This window comes from Hibiscus syriacus, unplaced genomic scaffold (assembly GCF_006381635.1).
Source record: "Hibiscus syriacus cultivar Baekdansim isolate YM2019G1 unplaced genomic scaffold, ASM638163v2 tig00116965_pilon, whole genome shotgun sequence".
In the NCBI taxonomy this organism is placed as follows: Eukaryota; Viridiplantae; Streptophyta; class Magnoliopsida; order Malvales; family Malvaceae; genus Hibiscus; species Hibiscus syriacus.
Genome location: NW_024063490.1, coordinates 6,116,426 through 6,134,660, shown reverse-complemented (window position 1 = coordinate 6,134,660; position 18,235 = coordinate 6,116,426). Strand labels below are relative to the sequence as shown.

General features: G+C 34.0%; 1 protein-coding gene across 1 annotated transcript; it reads right to left on the bottom strand.

Annotated features, from left to right (window-relative positions):
* Positions 1-1,528: 1,528 nt before the first annotated feature.
* On the bottom strand, positions 1,529-11,904 carry LOC120191319 (exocyst complex component SEC5A-like). Its single transcript, XM_039194288.1, has 21 exons — positions 11,363-11,904; positions 11,125-11,276; positions 10,779-10,873; positions 10,324-10,518; positions 10,034-10,161; positions 9,772-9,930; positions 9,212-9,316; positions 7,699-7,773; positions 6,626-6,754; positions 6,332-6,517; positions 5,984-6,112; positions 5,588-5,711; positions 5,307-5,517; positions 4,421-4,536; positions 4,104-4,338; positions 3,710-3,803; positions 3,384-3,461; positions 3,222-3,278; positions 2,843-2,992; positions 2,266-2,478; positions 1,529-2,012 (listed from the first exon to the last, which is right to left on the bottom strand). The coding sequence occupies exons 1-21, from the start codon at positions 11,546-11,548 to the stop codon at positions 1,776-1,778; spliced, it is 3,054 nt and encodes a 1,017-aa protein (XP_039050219.1). The 5' UTR covers positions 11,549-11,904; the 3' UTR covers positions 1,529-1,775.
* Between the last annotated feature and the right edge of the window lie 6,331 nt (positions 11,905-18,235).

Below are 18,235 nucleotides of genomic sequence, written 5' to 3'. Positions count from 1 at the left end.
CTTAAAATTATAAGAATGTAACATGTGTCACTTAATAGTGATTTTTAACGGCGAGCACCTAAAAGTGTAACGTTTAAAACATTAGACACCTATTTTTAATGAAAAATTCTTTAGTCACTAAAACATTTTTCGAGACATAATTTAGACATTTATTTTTATATTAAACTTTTAATTTAATCATAAAAACTTTCGAATTACTTCTATTTTAGTCCCTGATGTAGAACAACATAACGGCAGGAAATGTTTTTGTTTTTGCTGATATGCATTATTGTGTGCTAAGTTGCTAACGTGAAAATTATGTGTTGTTAACCTCATTTTTAACCCCTTTACAACAATTATCATCCAATATAAAGTTTGTAAAAGTTAGGGTAAGTATCCGATGCTAGCAAAAGATTAACCAACTTCCTAAATTCCACTCAATAGCGTAAAATATAAGAGGTTGATCCGGTCATTCTAAATAGTATTTTTATAGATTAGCATGCAAATATGAAACATAGAAAACTTCAAAGTAATTGTATTTTGAATACAATCACAGTGGCGATATCGAGGGCAAACTATGAAACACTTCAACAAATATGTTCAGCATTTAATGCTTGCAAATTAATTTTGTTAAACATAAAATAACTAAGAGGTCACTCCAAGCAATATAAAGCGCATAATAAAAGAAAATGTCATAACATGCGTCTATCTATTCACTAACTATTTAATGATCAAATTAATGACCAAAATAAAGTAAAGATAAAATTAAGTGACAAAAAATTTGTAATTTACCATATAATTACAGGCATATATACTTTCCTTTGTCACCGAGTTCTACCTTTTTTACTAACACAAATAGTATAAATGAAATAAAAGACATTTATATATTTTCACCTGAAAACAATAATTATTTATCTAATTTTTAAATGAAATAACTATTTATAGTATAAATGAAATAATTATTTCTATTTTTTAAATATCAACAATATTTTTCATTTAAATAAAAGTATTACACGAACCATGTGACCTCAGTGGTAAAAAAATCGTTGTTATTCCTTGAGATTTCGAGTTCGAACACCAAAAATGTTAGGAGGTGAGCATTCAATGTCAAATGGTTGAGAATTTATCTTTAAACATATATTATCTTGTACTTACCCTAAATTAATAAAAAATAAATAAAACTGCTATATGTTAAAAAAATATCAAAACTTTTAATACATAATTTCCCTTTACAAAATATAATAAATGAAACCTCCTCATAATGCTAAGAGTGGGCCAAATTATTATATTTTCTAAATACTTCTATTAATGGATTATTATCCAAATAATAATCCTTTAATAAATTCACCCACATGTTTGAATATCAAACTTTGCATTTCAATGCCGTTGCTTAGTAATTCAAACAATTTTAAAATTTATATTAACACAAAATATCAACAAATCAGAATTTACATAAATATAAAAAACCTTAGATGTGATTATTACATTAAAATTATGAATATTTCTCTTTTTATATATATATATAATCATGATCCTAACTCACAAGTTAAAAAAGAAAAAAGTAGAGCCAAAATTTCCAAAAGTTATGCGTGCACTTTGAAAATAATACATGGAAAATAATACAAGGTAAAGATTTAACTCACCTATCAAGGCAATCGAAGCTCATGCATGATCCCATGGTGACTTGCGACAAAAGAATGCAGGTCTTCCGAAATCATATGTATCATCAACAAGTGAAACACAATGCAAATGAAACTGAAACTGAAGAAAACTTTTATATTTTAAAAAGAATATGGCTACCGGGTGGCGAATAATCTGCACCGACGTTGATTGAGATTCGGGGATCCTGTTGCCTGTGTGCCACGAACATTTTTATTGGGAGGGTCCACTGGAGGTCTAAAAGAGGCATATGCAGCTTTAACCGGATCGGGAGCAGATTCCACTGGAAGTGACTCCACGAAGCATGATGTGTTGATGCGAGTCCTCTCGAGCTCTGCTTGCAGCAATTCGGAGCTATATTGCTGCGCAAGAGCCTGGGGAAAACCAACATGTTACGATGGTATTGATTGAATGGAACCGAAAACACAAAAGATTGAAACTATGATAATGGCTCCTGACATGAAACTAATCTGGAAACTACTTGATATGCCCGAAACTGCAGTTCTTCTCATTCATCTCGGTAAAGAATGATTTTATAAAAGCAAATGAATGAACAGCCAACATGTTCAAGATGTCTCCATAAAAAGACAAATATGGGCAGGTATCCTAGAAGGACAAGAATCTTACAATCAGGTCATCTGGAGATAAAGATGCCCCTTGCAGTTTCTCATCTGGAACAGCATCTTCACTTCCACGAGTCGGCCTCCGGTTGTGCATTGGATTTTCAACCTCAGAGAGGCTTTCAGTGGCTTTCTCCAACAGCACACCTTGTAAAGACTTCATAGATTCCCTAGCATCACTTGTGAAATATGGATTTAAAATGGTCTCAAAATATTCAAGCTGCAAAAGACAGCTCGAAAAATCAACCGCATAGCACAAATGGATACATCACTTCCCTCTGACAATTCATTTCAACATCGGGTGAGCAAAAGGGAAAAGGAACTACGGTGTGGAATATGTGAATTTTCCAAAATCTACGAAAGAAAAGAACCTAGTGCTTACAAACCATTAACAACCGGTTCCAAGATCTATCGAAGGATGTTAAAATCACAAGGCACAGATATCAGTAATTTGAAAGAGTTTCAATTCCATCATGCTTGCAAACAATAGTAAGTATTAAATCATTGTAGCACATAAAAGGGAAGCAGTAATCAATTGTCAGAATCAAGAACATTACAATACTATAGAAAAACATGATATATACCTCGAGCATGATCTGGCAGAAACCATTTGTATCAAGCGAACCGAGATCTTTACTTTCGTTCTCATGGAAAAGGCTGATTAAAGTATCAATTAGACCTTCCACAAGAATGCCAAGTGTCTTGTCCAAGAGAGGCTTAGCACCAGCAAAGACCTGGATGAGGTATCAGTCAAGCAGACAAAATTATTGAGTGTATTAACCACTAATAATTGTTTAAACAGATCAGTAGAGATGATGCTTCATAGTTCAAATATGGATTCTCTGACAGATTGTCAAGGAGATGAGCGATGAAAATAATCACTTATGCAGCTCAAACCCAAAAAAACAGAGAAATACACCCAAAAAAAGTTCATATGTCAACACATCATACAGTGGTATTTACCTCAGCATGTACAGCTACTAGAGTATGTAATAACTCAACAGCTGCATCTCTCACACCCTGAAGGCAGAAGCAATTTGTGTCATCACTTGAGGATAAATCTATGCTTACGAAGCTGACCAGAGAAATTATTAGATAAACAATTATGAAATCAAAAATTCTTACTTTTACTGCAGGTGTTGATCCCCACTGAACACCAGAATCTAACAAATAGTTCGTGGCAGCTGTCCTAATCAAAGTTGCCTGATGTAGGGGGGAAATTAGAACATAAAAAAAAAAAAAAATAATGCCCCACAAACAATGTCAATGATGGGAAAGTGTTCCATCAATAAAAGTTCATATATTGGCTATCCAATCAGTTGATAATACTTGAAGTCCATCAAAAGGCTCACAAAGCTTACTAACTTTCCCCATTATATTTGTGGCTGTGTGTGCTTGTTCTCTTTCCAAAAAAATCAATAAATCAATGATGTATGACAATCTTGTCATACCTTTGCAAAAGTATACTGCTCAAGGACCTTCTCTTCAAGTCCCAAAAAAGACACCACTAAGTCTTTTATGTCTGTTTCCCCTCCATCTTTATCCCTACAGCATTTACACGCCATTGTATCAACAAAGAATGCATAAAATACACATGTTCTATGTCAAGATTTAAATATGTGATTGAGCAACTGAAAAACTTGAGCTAACATGGGTTAGCTTGATGGGCCAGGTGATTATTTCTATTAAGGAGACGAGGTATAATCTGAATAGATAGCTGAATACACTGCAAGAATGAGGTCTCATCCTGATGCTGTATGAAAGAATGACTACAAATACCCAGCAATAATAATTTTTAGCATTATTGATGCTCAAGGTATCAGTTGTGAAAAAATCCCAGCATACCTGGGTTGTAGCCAAATGCATTTGTATTTGTTGTACAACTCGGAAGAAAGCTCATCTTTGCAGTATCCTATATTACTTAAAACTATTAACAACCGTTGATGTGGATCAACAATACTTCCTGGGACATCAGATGATAATTCCTCCTCTGATTCATGGGTAAACCCATTTTGCAAGTGCAGACTTTCTTTGCTTGATTTATTTTGGGCGAGCTCAATGCCAATATGCTCTAGATGGCCTAATCAACATGCGCATAATGTATGTCAAACTGTCAGCAGTTCAAAATTCTTCTAAAGAAAATAAGACGTCATTTATCATACCAGCAAAATCCAGGAAACAGTTCAGAAATGCAATCTTAACCGATTCTTGAATTTCTTGAAGTTGTGCAAACATATCTTCGAACTTTGTAGCCTCGCTCCTCAGAGACTGGATCATCCTTGCATAAATAAGACGGGGAAATCATATGAAACAGCTTTAAAAAAGAGCACAATCATCCGTCTCATATAATGCTAAAGAAAGCATCTTTCCCAAGTTTTAAAAGAGGCAAAAAATTCACCAAGAAAGACCAATATTATATACTTCCCCATTATATATGATATGCTTGACACAAAATACCCAAATAGCTATCAGGATGCTCAAGACAAAAGGCCTTTTTCCAGTCAGACAACATCAAAAAAATATGGATAACAAAAAAAAAATTCATATAACTGGACAACTATAAAATTTAAATGTTCTCAAATTTGCATTACTGCCATGAATCAGAAACTCCTACCAATGTTCTGGCTGTATATCTCGGCAGATCACAAAACATGCCTCCTGCATGGCAGCAAGCATACAAAGAACACCTAAGACTATTCAAGTTTTTTTTTGACAACTTAGCTCCACATGTTCATTTTAGACATGAGATTGTAAAGAAAAAATAAGTTGGTAATGATAAATGAGGGCAAATAGATAATTTAGCTCTAAAGTTATTTTCCAAAATCCAAAAGCTAAATATTTTAGCTTTATGGTTTGGGTTAAAACCAATTTGAAAAGCACTTCTGACTTGAAAACCCAAAGTTTAGCATTGCTTATGGTTTGAAAAGCTTGTTTGAGGTGAAAAGTACTTTTCAAAAGTAGTGCTAAACACACCCTTACTCTACTCACATGGCATTGTAACTAATTATGCCACTTAGAAATTCAACATCATAAGCTTTAGATACTTACATATTGATCTGATCTACTGCTGAGGTCATAACTGAACGAAAAGCCAAAGGTAAATAAGAGATGGTGTAAGGAGATTTGTTCCTTTCAAGTTTAGATACTGGGACCCAAGTTTCTTCTTTAGTTATTCTCTCTGTTGTTGCTCGCATCCAAGAACAAAGTCTTAGTATGTAAATCTTTGTAACCTCTGCTTGAAGTGTCCTGAGCGCCATGACTGTTGGATGAAAAAGGAAGCAATCAGAATTGTTGGAAGTCAAAGGCAGCTTCAGAGATAGTTGGAATACCAGCTATAGGAGGAGCAGCTTCTTTTGCTTCAAAAGCAAGACAAATTTTAGATATTTCCTTTATGGCATCACTCATGTACGACTGAAGATTAGATTCTTCAAGATCACGGAATGCATTGAGGACCTATATCAACAGCAAACCCAGTAAGAGCTACTCAAAAGTAAACGATACGTGACAAATGCAAGTCAATTGGACTGGAAACTTTGCAGTTTGATTGTTAGATAATATAATATTTTGAGGATCTCTTACTCATATTTTAAACCAAGAACAAATTTGACTGAATGAAGGACCAAATATTGTTCAGAAGGGAAGAACCCACATATTTATGTTTAAAGAATCCAGTCAAGATATAAACCATGCAAGATATTCAACAGTTCCAAGCAAACAATATTCACCTTGATTTTATATACAGATATTGTACCACGCAGCATTCCTGCAACTTCATTAAGAGAATGACTTGAGTATCTCCCGTCTCCAACTTTTTCCTTGCTTTTACTTCCCGAGGAATCAGAAACCTGAGAAGACTGAAAGGCAAAACCATTATTATATTGAAAACTAAGAAAAGGCACTTATGAAAATGAATATACGACCATAGAAAATAAGCAGAAATTATAGGGGAAAAAAAGATGTGCTCTTAAACTATAACTACTATATGAGAAGCAACTTGTATGTATTATGTAATGTTATATAGTTCATAATATTAACAATTTTTGCAAAAATGATTTAGACAATGTTCAGAGCACCTTTGCAAATTTCCCACTAAAAACAGAAAGTGCCACTTTCCAGAAAGCTGGTATGTGCTGCACAAGTACAGTGGTAAGCCGCTTGATATATTTTCCTCTAAGAACATCAACTTCTTCACCAGTCAAGGCCAACGATTGCAATTCTATAGGCAGTTCGGAGTTCCCAAAAGTGTAGTTGGCATCTGACTGAGTATTAGGAAAAAAATAGAAGAAATAAATCTCATAGTTAGGCAGAGAGCCAAGAGTTTCTCCTCATACAATTATCAGATCATCATTCACACTAGTAGCACTTACAGAGTTCTGTTGAATTTGAAGCCACTTCGCGTCAGAGATGGCTTTTTCACGTAACTCATTATGCAATGTTTCCATCCGTGCTTCATGATCTGAAGTGCACTTCTCAAGCAACCCTCGAATTCTATGATTCTATCAAATAAAAAACCAGTACATTTCAGATACCTGACCTCCTGAGTGGCTGATTGTAAGCTAATCGTGCTGGTAGCAGGCTTCTTGGAATAGAACACATTATTAAGTTCAAGTTACTTGAATACAATTCAACTCAAAAACTGATTGTTCAGAAGCACTCCAGAACTTCCTGGATTCAACTCTCATCAGGTTCACTATGGAGTAGGTGGTTTTTAAGCATGCAAAGTTGGTAGCACACTTCTCGGAATAGAACATATAATCAAATTAATTACTTGAATAGAAAATCAACTAAAAGTTATTTGTTTAAAAGCACTCGAGAGTCAGCAATTTGATTCCAAAACTGATTTGATCAGAAGCACTCAAGAGCTTCCTGGAATCTACTCTCATAAGGTTCAAGTTGATCAACAAGTAAACTATATCTGCTAAAGCCCAAATCAACCACTCACAAATACTTCCTGATTTAGAAACAAATAATTTTAAAACGAACACTCAGGAGATAATCCAAAACCTAAATTGCCCAATTTCTCAAAAAACAAGTCCCAAATTATCAAATTTGAACTCACAGTCTGACAAGACCATATTTATACGAGGGTTGGGAGAATAGGGTTATTGTATTAGAAGCTCATACAACCCAAATAAGAAAGAAATTTTCGTTCTAAATCTTCACTTAAATAAGTGTTATGCAAAATTTTGGATAAAGGCCACTAGCATCGTAGATGCAAGGGCACTTGTTTTGGGTTTGGGGGATGGAAATGAGAATTATAGCCATTTTATTTGACTTTACTGGACAACAGAACAATCATCTTACGAGAAAAATGCCCAGTGCTTAATAAAAAAAACATGTAGCAAATATACATGTGGACTAGAACATTTTCATTAGTCAGAAAAGGAAAAAATATATAGAGAATTTTGGCACTTTATTGAAGAGTTCACGATTCACTAACCTGTACATTTAAATAATGCCATACTGGATCTGATTCAGGTTCAAGCTCCAACAATAACCTTACTGTATTCTCAATCTACATGAGACAGAAATATCATAAATACTTATCAGACAGGTAGAATTTGTTCAAAGTTTCCATGCATTAAGTTGTATTTTCCTCAAAAGAATACACAAAATTAAAGCATGTCAAATAGATTCTCTTTGATGGATCTATTTACTAATACAACAACAACACAACAAGGGTTAATGGAAATGCATTATTTATTCAGTGTTTCTTGGATTTTGAGAAACTTGTCACAGTACATCAACCTAAATCATCATTTCTAGAATAATCAAAAGCTTAAAAAATAAGAGTTCCCCAATTTTTTTTTCCTAAACTTAAAAAGCAAATAATATCAATAAAACAACATTTTGATGAGACAATACACACACAACAATGTTAATGGGCTTCTTTACCTTCTGAGATGAAAAGAAGAAAAAAAGACCATAAATAGTCAAAACTGTCTTTTACATGAGAGCAATTACAACTGATATAAAATAGGAAGCAAAGAATAGCACATTAACATCTTTACCTAACCAGTCCTTACAAACTGCACTACACTATCTTCACTAGTCAAACCACCACCATTTTATTCCATCGTAGATTAATGAAAACTAGCTGATGCCCTTAGCTTAATTTACTCCAGGGTCAGTTGATCTTTTCTATTTGCTTTCCACATCAACATTCTACTATGTTACTACAATCTACAATCAACCATCTAAGACAAAAAAATTAAAATGTGTAAATAACATTACACATCTATCGAATATATTTGGATAAAAACAGGATAAATTACATTTTTTTTAAATGATCAAGTGTTATGTTAATTTTCAGATAGATCAAGATTCCATGTTCAACCATCCCATAGCTTTTCAGCATAATATTGCATAATTCTACTCCTGCTAAGGGATCAACAAGGGCAGATAGATCATGGAACATTACAACTCAAATGGAAACAGGTGCATTCTGACATGGGTAATTAATGGAAATCTTTTCATTGACTTCTCAATAGTAGACATTTGGTTTGTAGAACTAGCAAGTTCTCTTTTCTCTACATCCCCACCCAAAGCTTACCCAAGTACCTCATAATTTTTTTTAAGACTGACTTTAACATTATAGAATTGATTTAGTGGCAAAAAAGCTTGCATACCATGGTTTAGTAAGCATCAAACAATTGTTATGTTGCAAGAACTTTTCATTTTTTAAATTACCTGTTTTCTACACCTATGGCTGACACATATTTAGATATAGGTATTGGAAGTATAATCCACCACATATCTATGTTAAATACATATCTGAATCTAACACTCACCCCAAAGTCCAGATTAAGGTAGAGCAATAGTATTTTAATAACACGGGCATTAAAATTCAGCAAACATCGATGGACAATCTAGGTCTTAGGTCAACTTCAATTGTACATCTCCTCACAAGTAAAAATTGTAAAATTTTTGAAAAACACATGTCAAACGCTTACGCTTGTCAGGTCTATTTTTGGATCTTCCATGGACTTGTAAAGCGTGCCTTTGAATTCTTGCCTCACTCTTTCAACTTCTTCAAGAACTCTTTTCAGTATATTTACCTGACAATAAAGAATAATGTTAAGTTTGTCTGCTTATGCAGGAAAAGAGCAATGCCATGTGAAATTCTATTAACTATAGATTATAGGTATAGTATTCTTCAACCAATACATAATGTCTTCACAAATTTACCTCTTGCAAAGGTCCCTGTCTATACAGACTTGAGTGGAAATCAATACTAAACTGAGAATAAGACCACCAAAATTAAGTGAAACATGCATAAAAAATAAAAGGGCCCAACACCTGATGTCAGCCATCAAGGAATCAATGCATATAAATAATGTATACCAGATTAGTTTATAAATGCAAAGGATTTATGGCTAGAATTTAACTAAAACCATGCTCAACATCAAACAATCTGTTCACCACTTGCACCGCAACCAAATACCAGACCAACCATGTTCAAGCATTTAAAAAAACCCATCTTCTACATAACAATTTCAAGCATTCTGCTTACGTGCGAGGGGAGAGCGATTGATTTTGCCTTCTTGTATTCCCTTACAGCCAAATCATATTCACCCTTACTAATGCTCCCACGAATTGTACTAGGTAAATTAAAGAGTGTCCTGAACCTCTGAAGTGTTCCTTGGACAGACCTGATCTTCTCAGCTTGAGCCTACATCAAATCACAAATAAAAATAAAAATCATATCCCATGCTATTTGAATATCACAATCATAAATGAATTTGAAAGAAAACTAAGATGTTCAGTTACCAAACCTGTCTCTCAAATAGAGGCTCAAAGGCGTGTTCTGCCCGTGAACATACTCCTTGCATACAGTTATGCAAGTGAGTTGTCCCTGAACCTTCGGAGTCTTCCTCAATTTGCTTCAGTTTTGACTCGATATCTATGCAAATACCATCTCCACATTAGCACTGTTTGCAAACAGCTAAAATTCTACGAACTTATATGGCAAAGAGTATGTGAAGAAATTGGTTTTCAGCCCATCAAAGATTTGCACTGCCACAGTTAAAATAGTACCAGAATCAAGTGAAGAGAGGTGTTTTACCATCAATTGTGGTTTTGCATGAAACAAAGCAGTCAAAATTATCTTTAACCAATTGTTTCCTCTGTTGAGTCCGCCCTTGGAGATCTGTTTTTAGAGCAAGAGCTCCAGCCTCCAAGTCTGCTGCATGTGTATGTTGGTGTATTCGGGATAGAAACAATTTTGCATCAAATTTTTCAGAGCAATACATCAACTTCTCTGCAAAGTTTCACCCAAAAAAATTACATAATTCACTGGCATTTTACTTATCCAAAAATTACTGGAATCAGTGTTTTAGGCATTAAATTAAAATATTCAAGGGAGAAAAAGCAGCTCGTTGAGGAATTCAGTCGAGGTGATACCCATCTAAAATAACTTAAGATTGCAAATATACAGTTTGAGAGAGTGATGCTGTTATTAAAGTCTATAACAAAGTATAATCTGGAGAAAACATATTGAAAGACAAGCAAAAAATATACCACGGAGGTTACTATCGATATGATCTTTCTCTTTATCATAATAAGTGCTTTCAGATGATTCAGTGATCAACCTTAAGGTCTTGTTGTCTACTATCCTGGCAATCATACAAAACACAGGTCAGCAGAAAAACTTATAGCAAATGAAAATTGAGGAACCACCGACTCTGGTTAAGGCTAGGAAAAAAATGACCAGGCAACAATTCACGTTATCAAATTAGTACAATAATTAATAATAGAACTAACTTTGCTCACGGTCTTACTTTAATGAGACATAACATAGAGTGAATTCCTCTAAACTAAAGAAAAAATGAATATCAGGCAAAAAGAAGTTGCTGAAAAGATTTACCCTATTCCAAGTGGATCAACAAATTCCATGCCACGAGGTAACGATTGCAGAGTGTTAAGCACTCTCCCCGCTGGTGCGGTTGCTTTGCGCTCGAACTTCTGTGCCACCGGAGCTCTTCTCGACTCTCTCATCTCGCGAACCCTACAAGCAAGCTACCAAAGAAGAGCTCCTGCTTCACTAATCATAAATTCCAATAGCTACTTCAATTTTTAAAAATTCATTGAAGAAAAAAATGTACCTCATCTTCATCGACACGTTTCCATGTATCAGGCTCTTCTCCATCCCACACTCCATCGTCGTCTTTCATCGGCCTCCCTCCAGGTCTCCCTCCGACTCCTCCCTTCGGATCTCTCCCTTCATCCTCATCTCCACTCGAAATGCTCAGAATTTCCACTTCCGAATCCTCGTCTTCATCCATTGACATCTTCCTACCCGTCGGCTTTTTCTGTGCCTGTTTCGCCGGTTGAACGAAGTTCACCACCGGTTTACGAGAATTGGAGGAAGACGGTTTCTCGTAATTCAGATCCCGTTGGGATTGCTCCTTCAATGCTCTTTGAAGGAGCTAGTCTTCGTCATCGCTATCGCTTGACATTTTTGGCGCAACTTCTTCGCTGCTTTTTGGCTTAGATCTGATCAATTATACGAAGGATGATTTTTTTTGTTAGAAATTGGATGAAAATGAGTTTCCTTGCATCGAGCCAGAAATTGAGAGCAGTAATATCGTCATGTCACTCGGGGGTTCGATGAGACTATTCTACAATTTCTCGAACGGCAGTGCTTGTCTTTGAATATGGAAAAGTCTAATAAGTTGTCAAACTTTTTGTTATTGTGCTTTTGAGTCCCTTATGGGTTTTTAATGTTCAATTTGGTCCTCAGTGTCAATTCCATAGTAAATTTCAGCTTTTATATGGATAGATCGTGGAAATCTATTAAATTAGTTCAAGGTGGATTTTATTTTGACAATTGAATAAAAAAATATTAATTAAGTTAATAAGCTTTTAACTCAATTTCAATAAAATATTAATAGTTAATTTTTTTATTAGCATAAATATTTTTATATAATAATTTATTTATAATATGTGATTGACTAATTTAGATCAATTATTATAGAGATATTATAGAACGACTTCCTAAATCTAATTCTTTCTATTTATAAGCTCAAAATTCGAACCCCACCGAATCAATAGTTAATTGTTAATAGACTTCTCAAGATAACAATTAAATAAATATGACATTATTTATATATTTTATTAATTTGATTATAATTGAGATAATAATTTATTTGATCTTCATTGCTTACATATTCTGTCAATTTAATTCCAATTTTTATTAAAGATCATAAACATATAATTATAGAAAAAATAAAGATATTACAATTTATAACTAAATCGATAAGTTAAGTTTCGAATGGTTAAAGTAATGTTGTTAGCTCTTACGATCAACCGAAACTGTAAGAGGAGTGTGAAATAACTTTTAAAAAATTTGGTGCAGAAACAATTGAAAGTGAAACTTTTACACAATGATTTAAAGTGGTTCGACTTTATTAATCAAAATCTACATCCACTACCTTAGCGTTTATGCTAAAGATTTCTCAAATCCACTAGATTTGCTTACTTAGGACAATGTGTAACCTTACAAACACTTCAAGATTTACAACCCAAAATCTTGAATTACGCATTCTCCCAAAGAGTAATTACAAATAAAAAAAGAAAATAAAACCTCACAAAAGGCAAATGTGTTGTCCTTGTTTACAACAAATAAGCCTTCACCAAAAATACACTTGAGCAAAATAAACAATGTTGTCTGCAAATATGTTTACAACAAAGAATTTGATAAATTAAGTACGAAAGAATATTTTTATGTTGGTAGGTTAATTCCATATGGTTCTTGATGACCTTGAGATGATTAGACCTTAGATTTATATCTTATATATCAATTCTAGCCGTTTGGAGTCATTGACAGTCATTATAGTCGTCACCTACAATAAAAAATAACATTTAATACACAAAAGATCGATCCTTTGATAAATCATTTTTCAAATATTTTCGACCATTGCAAGAAAGGGATTGATCCTTTAAGGGAAGGGATCGATCCGTTTCATCGGAGGATCGATCATTTGATGAAGGGATAAGTTTTTGGAATTCAAAGGATCAATCCTTTAAGCCAAAAGTCATTGAAAACTCGATATTAAAGCACAAAAATGATCAAGTATGTTTTTGAAAAGGTTCGACTAAGTTGGAAAATATTTAAAACATATTTTTCAAGTTAATTTGGACTTTGAATTATTTTTGATAAATTATTGACGAGTTAATTTGAACTTTGAATTATTTTTGATAAATTATTGACGAATTCGATTAAGTCCAAAAATCAATTTTACAAATTATTATTATATCAAAGGTTTAAATGCACCATTGCCCCCCTAAACTATATTATTTGTACCTAGTTACCCTCTAAACTATTTTTTGGGACGTTTCGCCACGTTAACTTTAAATTGTTAATCCGTTTGTCCCGAAACGTTAATTCCGTTAAAAAATCTCTCTAACCAATTAGAACAAGCGACATCACTATTTATTTTAATTTATTTTATATAAATAAATAAAAATCAATAAAAAATAAAATAACATAATATGTCAAAAATACCCCTCCCTTCTCTTCCTCCATCATCCACCCTCCCTTTCCCCAACACCAACACTAATTTTTCCCCTTTCTCCACTTCTCCAACACCGACACCGTCCACCCCATCTTCTTCCATGTCCAAAAGTTTTTCAACCACCATTTCAAAAGTTTCTCAATCACCATTTCCCTTAAGCAATCAACTCCGGAAATTCTCCCCAATTTGTTGATCCGGATAAAATCCTAGAAAGAAAAAATCCAACCAAACAAAACTTGCATTGCAAAAATGCAACAGTTTAGGAAGAAATTATCCCTAAACTACTATTATTTAAACCGGTAACTCAAAGACTTTGAGAGAGAGAAAGAAGAAATAGTTCTTCTCTCTTTTTGGTCACTAGTAATGGCTTTCAAGCTCTTCACCTTCCTTATTCTTCTTCTTCTTTTTCAAATCTCATGTTCAACGCTCTCATTTGCATTGCGAGAGAACTCATCGGCGACGAATCACACGAGAGGTTACCAAGTTGGTGGAGAAGGCTTTGTTATTGTAAACCCTTGAAGAAGTTGTGCGCAAACACAATATCACCATTTTCGCTCCCAAAAATGAAGCTCGGGATCTCGACCCTGATTTCAAGCGGTTCTTAATCAAGTTTGGTAATCTCAAGTCTCTTCAAACTCTTTTGCTCCATCACGTTTGCATGTTAAGATTATTCCGAAATCGAATTCGATGTTAACCCACAACCAAGTCAAACTCAACGACGACGATTCGTCCGGTGGCAAATTCATCGGTGTGGCTGAAGTCATTACTCCCAACGCTATCAATCGAATAATCAGAGATCAAGGGATTCTAGAACTTGGGTAACTGGGAACAAGACCTTGCTTTCGGTGATGCTAGAATGAAATATGTAATTAAAATGGGTGTTGGGGAAAGAGATGGTGGACGGTGGAGGAAGAGAAGGGAGGGGCATTTTTTGACATATTATGTAATTTTATTTTTTAATTGATTTTTATTTATTCATATAAAATAAATAGTTGGTCAGTAATTTTTTTAACAGAGTTAACGTTTTGGGACAAACGGAATAATTATTTATAATTAATGAGGCGAATTATTTTGAAAAATAATTTAAGGCGCAAATATGCATTTAAGCCGACTAAAATTTTTTAATAATGAAGTTGAAAAAAATATTTGCTCGAATAATGCACTCAAGAGATTATTTCGTGAAATAGGGTGAATGCTATAGTGAACCCCAAAGATACATTGCAGTACATGCAACTTACCCGAACCCCTTGAAGACGCATTGGAATCCATACGTCTTACCTTGCTCCCTTCGAAGACGTATGGCAATCCATACGTTTTCCCCCTGCATGCAACATCCACCAGCAGCCCCACCGTTCACCGCCTAGTGCCGACAAGCGCCTCAAAGATGCATGGATTACCATTTGTCTTCCCCCTGCATGCCACCACCGAGTCCCGACAAAGCCATCGAAGACGCATGGATTGCCATGTGTCTTCCCCCTTGCATGCAACGTTCGTGGACCCTTGCAGGCGTCATACGCCCGTGAATCCTCTGCATGCATGGTAACAATAATGGCGTGTAATACCACGTGAATCTGCATGCATGACATCAATAATGCTGCAAGTATTGCAGTAATAATGGTGGGAGTAGGGAGGGACGACTGGGGTTGTGGTTGGAGGCATTGAGGTTGGGTTATATATATATATATATATATATATATATATGAGGTGTAGGGAGGGAGGGTTACACCGGGAGTGAAAGAAAGAAGAGAAGAAAAAAGAGAAAAGAGGAAGAAAGAAGAGAAAAGAGAAAGAAATAAGAAGAAGAGAATCGGTTCGTGCTACATTATCGACAAATTTAATCCAGTTAGTTAATTTTGTTTTTAAAATCTATATTATTTATAAAATAAAATGAATAATATAGACGATAAATTTTAATTTGTTCGATTTATTAAAGCGATTAATTAATTAATATTATTGAGTTCGAATAAAATTTAGTTTAAAAAATAAATTATCTTGAATTTAAGAAGAATATATAATATGTTAGGTTTAAAGAAGAAGATTCAAACAAGGTATTTTTTTGTTGTTATTGTTGTTTTTAACCAATTTTTACTTGTTTAAATTAAATTAGTTACTTAGTAGATTATTTTTAGATTAAATTAATGTTTATATTAAATGTAATCTTTAAATTGAATTCGTTATAATATTGTCATTATTAAACATTTAATCTAGTAAACTAATTCGTTTCAATTAGTTGTATGTGTTTCTTATTTGTGTTGAATACTTAGATGTAGTTAATAGTATTTTTTTTTTATTCAGTATTTCCCTCCAAGCAGTAGTAGCTTTATGTGTTATTATATTATGAATGTTATTAAATTTTGTTGTACAAATTCGTTGAAATGGCAGAACAAAATCAACTACTTCATCTTGACGCTCAACATATTTCTAGTCATTTGGAAGCAATGGTGTTATTATTATTTAATAAAATATTATAATTGTTTATTAAATATTAAAAATATTAATGTTTATTTTAATGATTAATTGATATTAATTTCATGAATATTATAATTATAGGAAGATGAGTAGCGAGTCCTCCGTCATCGGATTAATATTCCCGCTAAGCCATACCCTTTTATTGAGGATAACCTGGAAGAGGTTGGATTTTATTATGTTACATTTGTTCGGGAGTATAAGTTGGTCCCGGGTTTGATAAGTGCATTGATTGAACGTTGGAGGCCAGAAACACATACATTTCATTTACCGTGCGAAGAATGCATGATAACCTAGAATATGTGGCCTTACAACTCGGGGTTCCAACAAATGAGATATCGGTGGGGATGAGAAATGATTATAATAATGTGGAAATACTTTGCAATGAGTTTCTTGGGCAGACGTCAGTAAGCCCTAATTTAAAAGGGTGGCGTTTGAAGTTGTCGTGGTTGGAGAATCAATTTAAACTCCAAGAAAATAATACCGAAGAAGAAATTGTACATGCAACTCGAGCATATATCTTACAGTTGATTGGGGGAGTTTTGATGCCGGATAAATCTGGTAATCTAGTTCACACACAATATCTCCCGTTTTTGAGAAATTTTGAGAATACACGTCAATACAGTTGGGGATCTGCAATATTGGTGTTCTTATACCGTGATATGTGCAAGGCTTCAGTAATCGTCAAGAATATTAATATCACAGAAATCAGTGGATGTCTGATGTTACTACAATCTTGGGCTTGGCACAAACTTCCATTTTTAACACCGATTAGTCGAACATCGATTAACTTTCCTATTGCGGGGAGGTAATATTTCATTTATGTATTTTAATTTAAATTCTTAATTAGAATTTATTTATTGTGATTAAAAAGAAATAACGAATATTTTTTTGATTTACAGACGGATGCATAAAATAGAAAGGACGAGACTAGTGCATAATAATATCAAAGAGTTTCGATTAAAGATCGACATTTTTAGCAAAAAGAATGTATAGTTTATAATATGTAATATAATATAATATAATATAATATAATATAATATAATATAATAATTATAGTATTTAATTTAAATTAATTTATTTAACTTCAATTATTTATTTATATTTTTCTTTATTTATAATTTTATAACTTTGCGTAATGAATTAAATTTCATAAATGTTAATTTTACAGTTTGTTTGGATGTCGTACCTGGAGCAAGAAGTTTTAGCGTGTGTGTCGCCACGGGTTTTGTTGGGTTATGAAACTTGGGATGTTGTTACACCATTGATTCATTTTGTTGTTGTTGATATATTGTTTGCAGATTGAGTGTTGAGGCAGTTCAAGTACCACCAACCTATTCCGCCTATTCCATGAGATCATTACCCCTTGCACAAATTAGATGGAGGGGTAAGCACAATGTGAATTGGGTTGCGAAGCACGCATACCACATTAATGATTGGAACAATAGAACTTTATTCGTGTCACCTATTGCTCTAATGAAAGATGATGAATTTAATTTTGAAACTTCGGCTTACCTTCAATATTATTGCGAGCATGGAAAGTCATACCTGACGACGTTGGGAGAAAGACAACAATTTTAAAAATATAAGAGAAAATTTGGTAGAGTCGAGAAATTTAGACAGAGTGAACGTGGGAGCTCATCTCAACAATATAAAGCGGGAATATCATAACCGTTTGATGATTCTTCTGTTCTGGCATACATACCGGAGTTGATGCCTCCTCATGCACCCAACTACTCTCCCATGTTTGAATTGAATCGATGTTTGACTTTGATCAATTGACATCTATGATGTCAAATACCACAATATGTTTCCAGGAGGGATGAAACAACAAACTGGTGGAATGGGAGAGCATAGTGGTGGGTATATATTTACAAGACCAGCTGATATGCCCCCAATGAATGAGGAGGATGAGTACCATACTCCTGAGCAACCACAACGGCCACAACGCATTAGACGTCCGTCCCGACATTATCATTCGACAACACCCGACAT

Coding starts and splice junctions, on each gene's coding strand:
- LOC120191319 (XM_039194288.1), bottom strand. CDS start 11,548: ATGTCAATGGATGAAGACGAGGATTCGGAAGTGGAAATTCTGAGCATT. Junction 5,518..5,587: donor AGCTGCTCCTCCTATAGCTG/GTATTCCAACTA, acceptor TTCATCCAACAG/TCATGGCGCTCAGGACACTT. Junction 3,462..3,709: donor AGCAGTATACTTTTGCAAAG/GTATGACAAGAT, acceptor CCCCTACATCAG/GCAACTTTGATTAGGACAGC.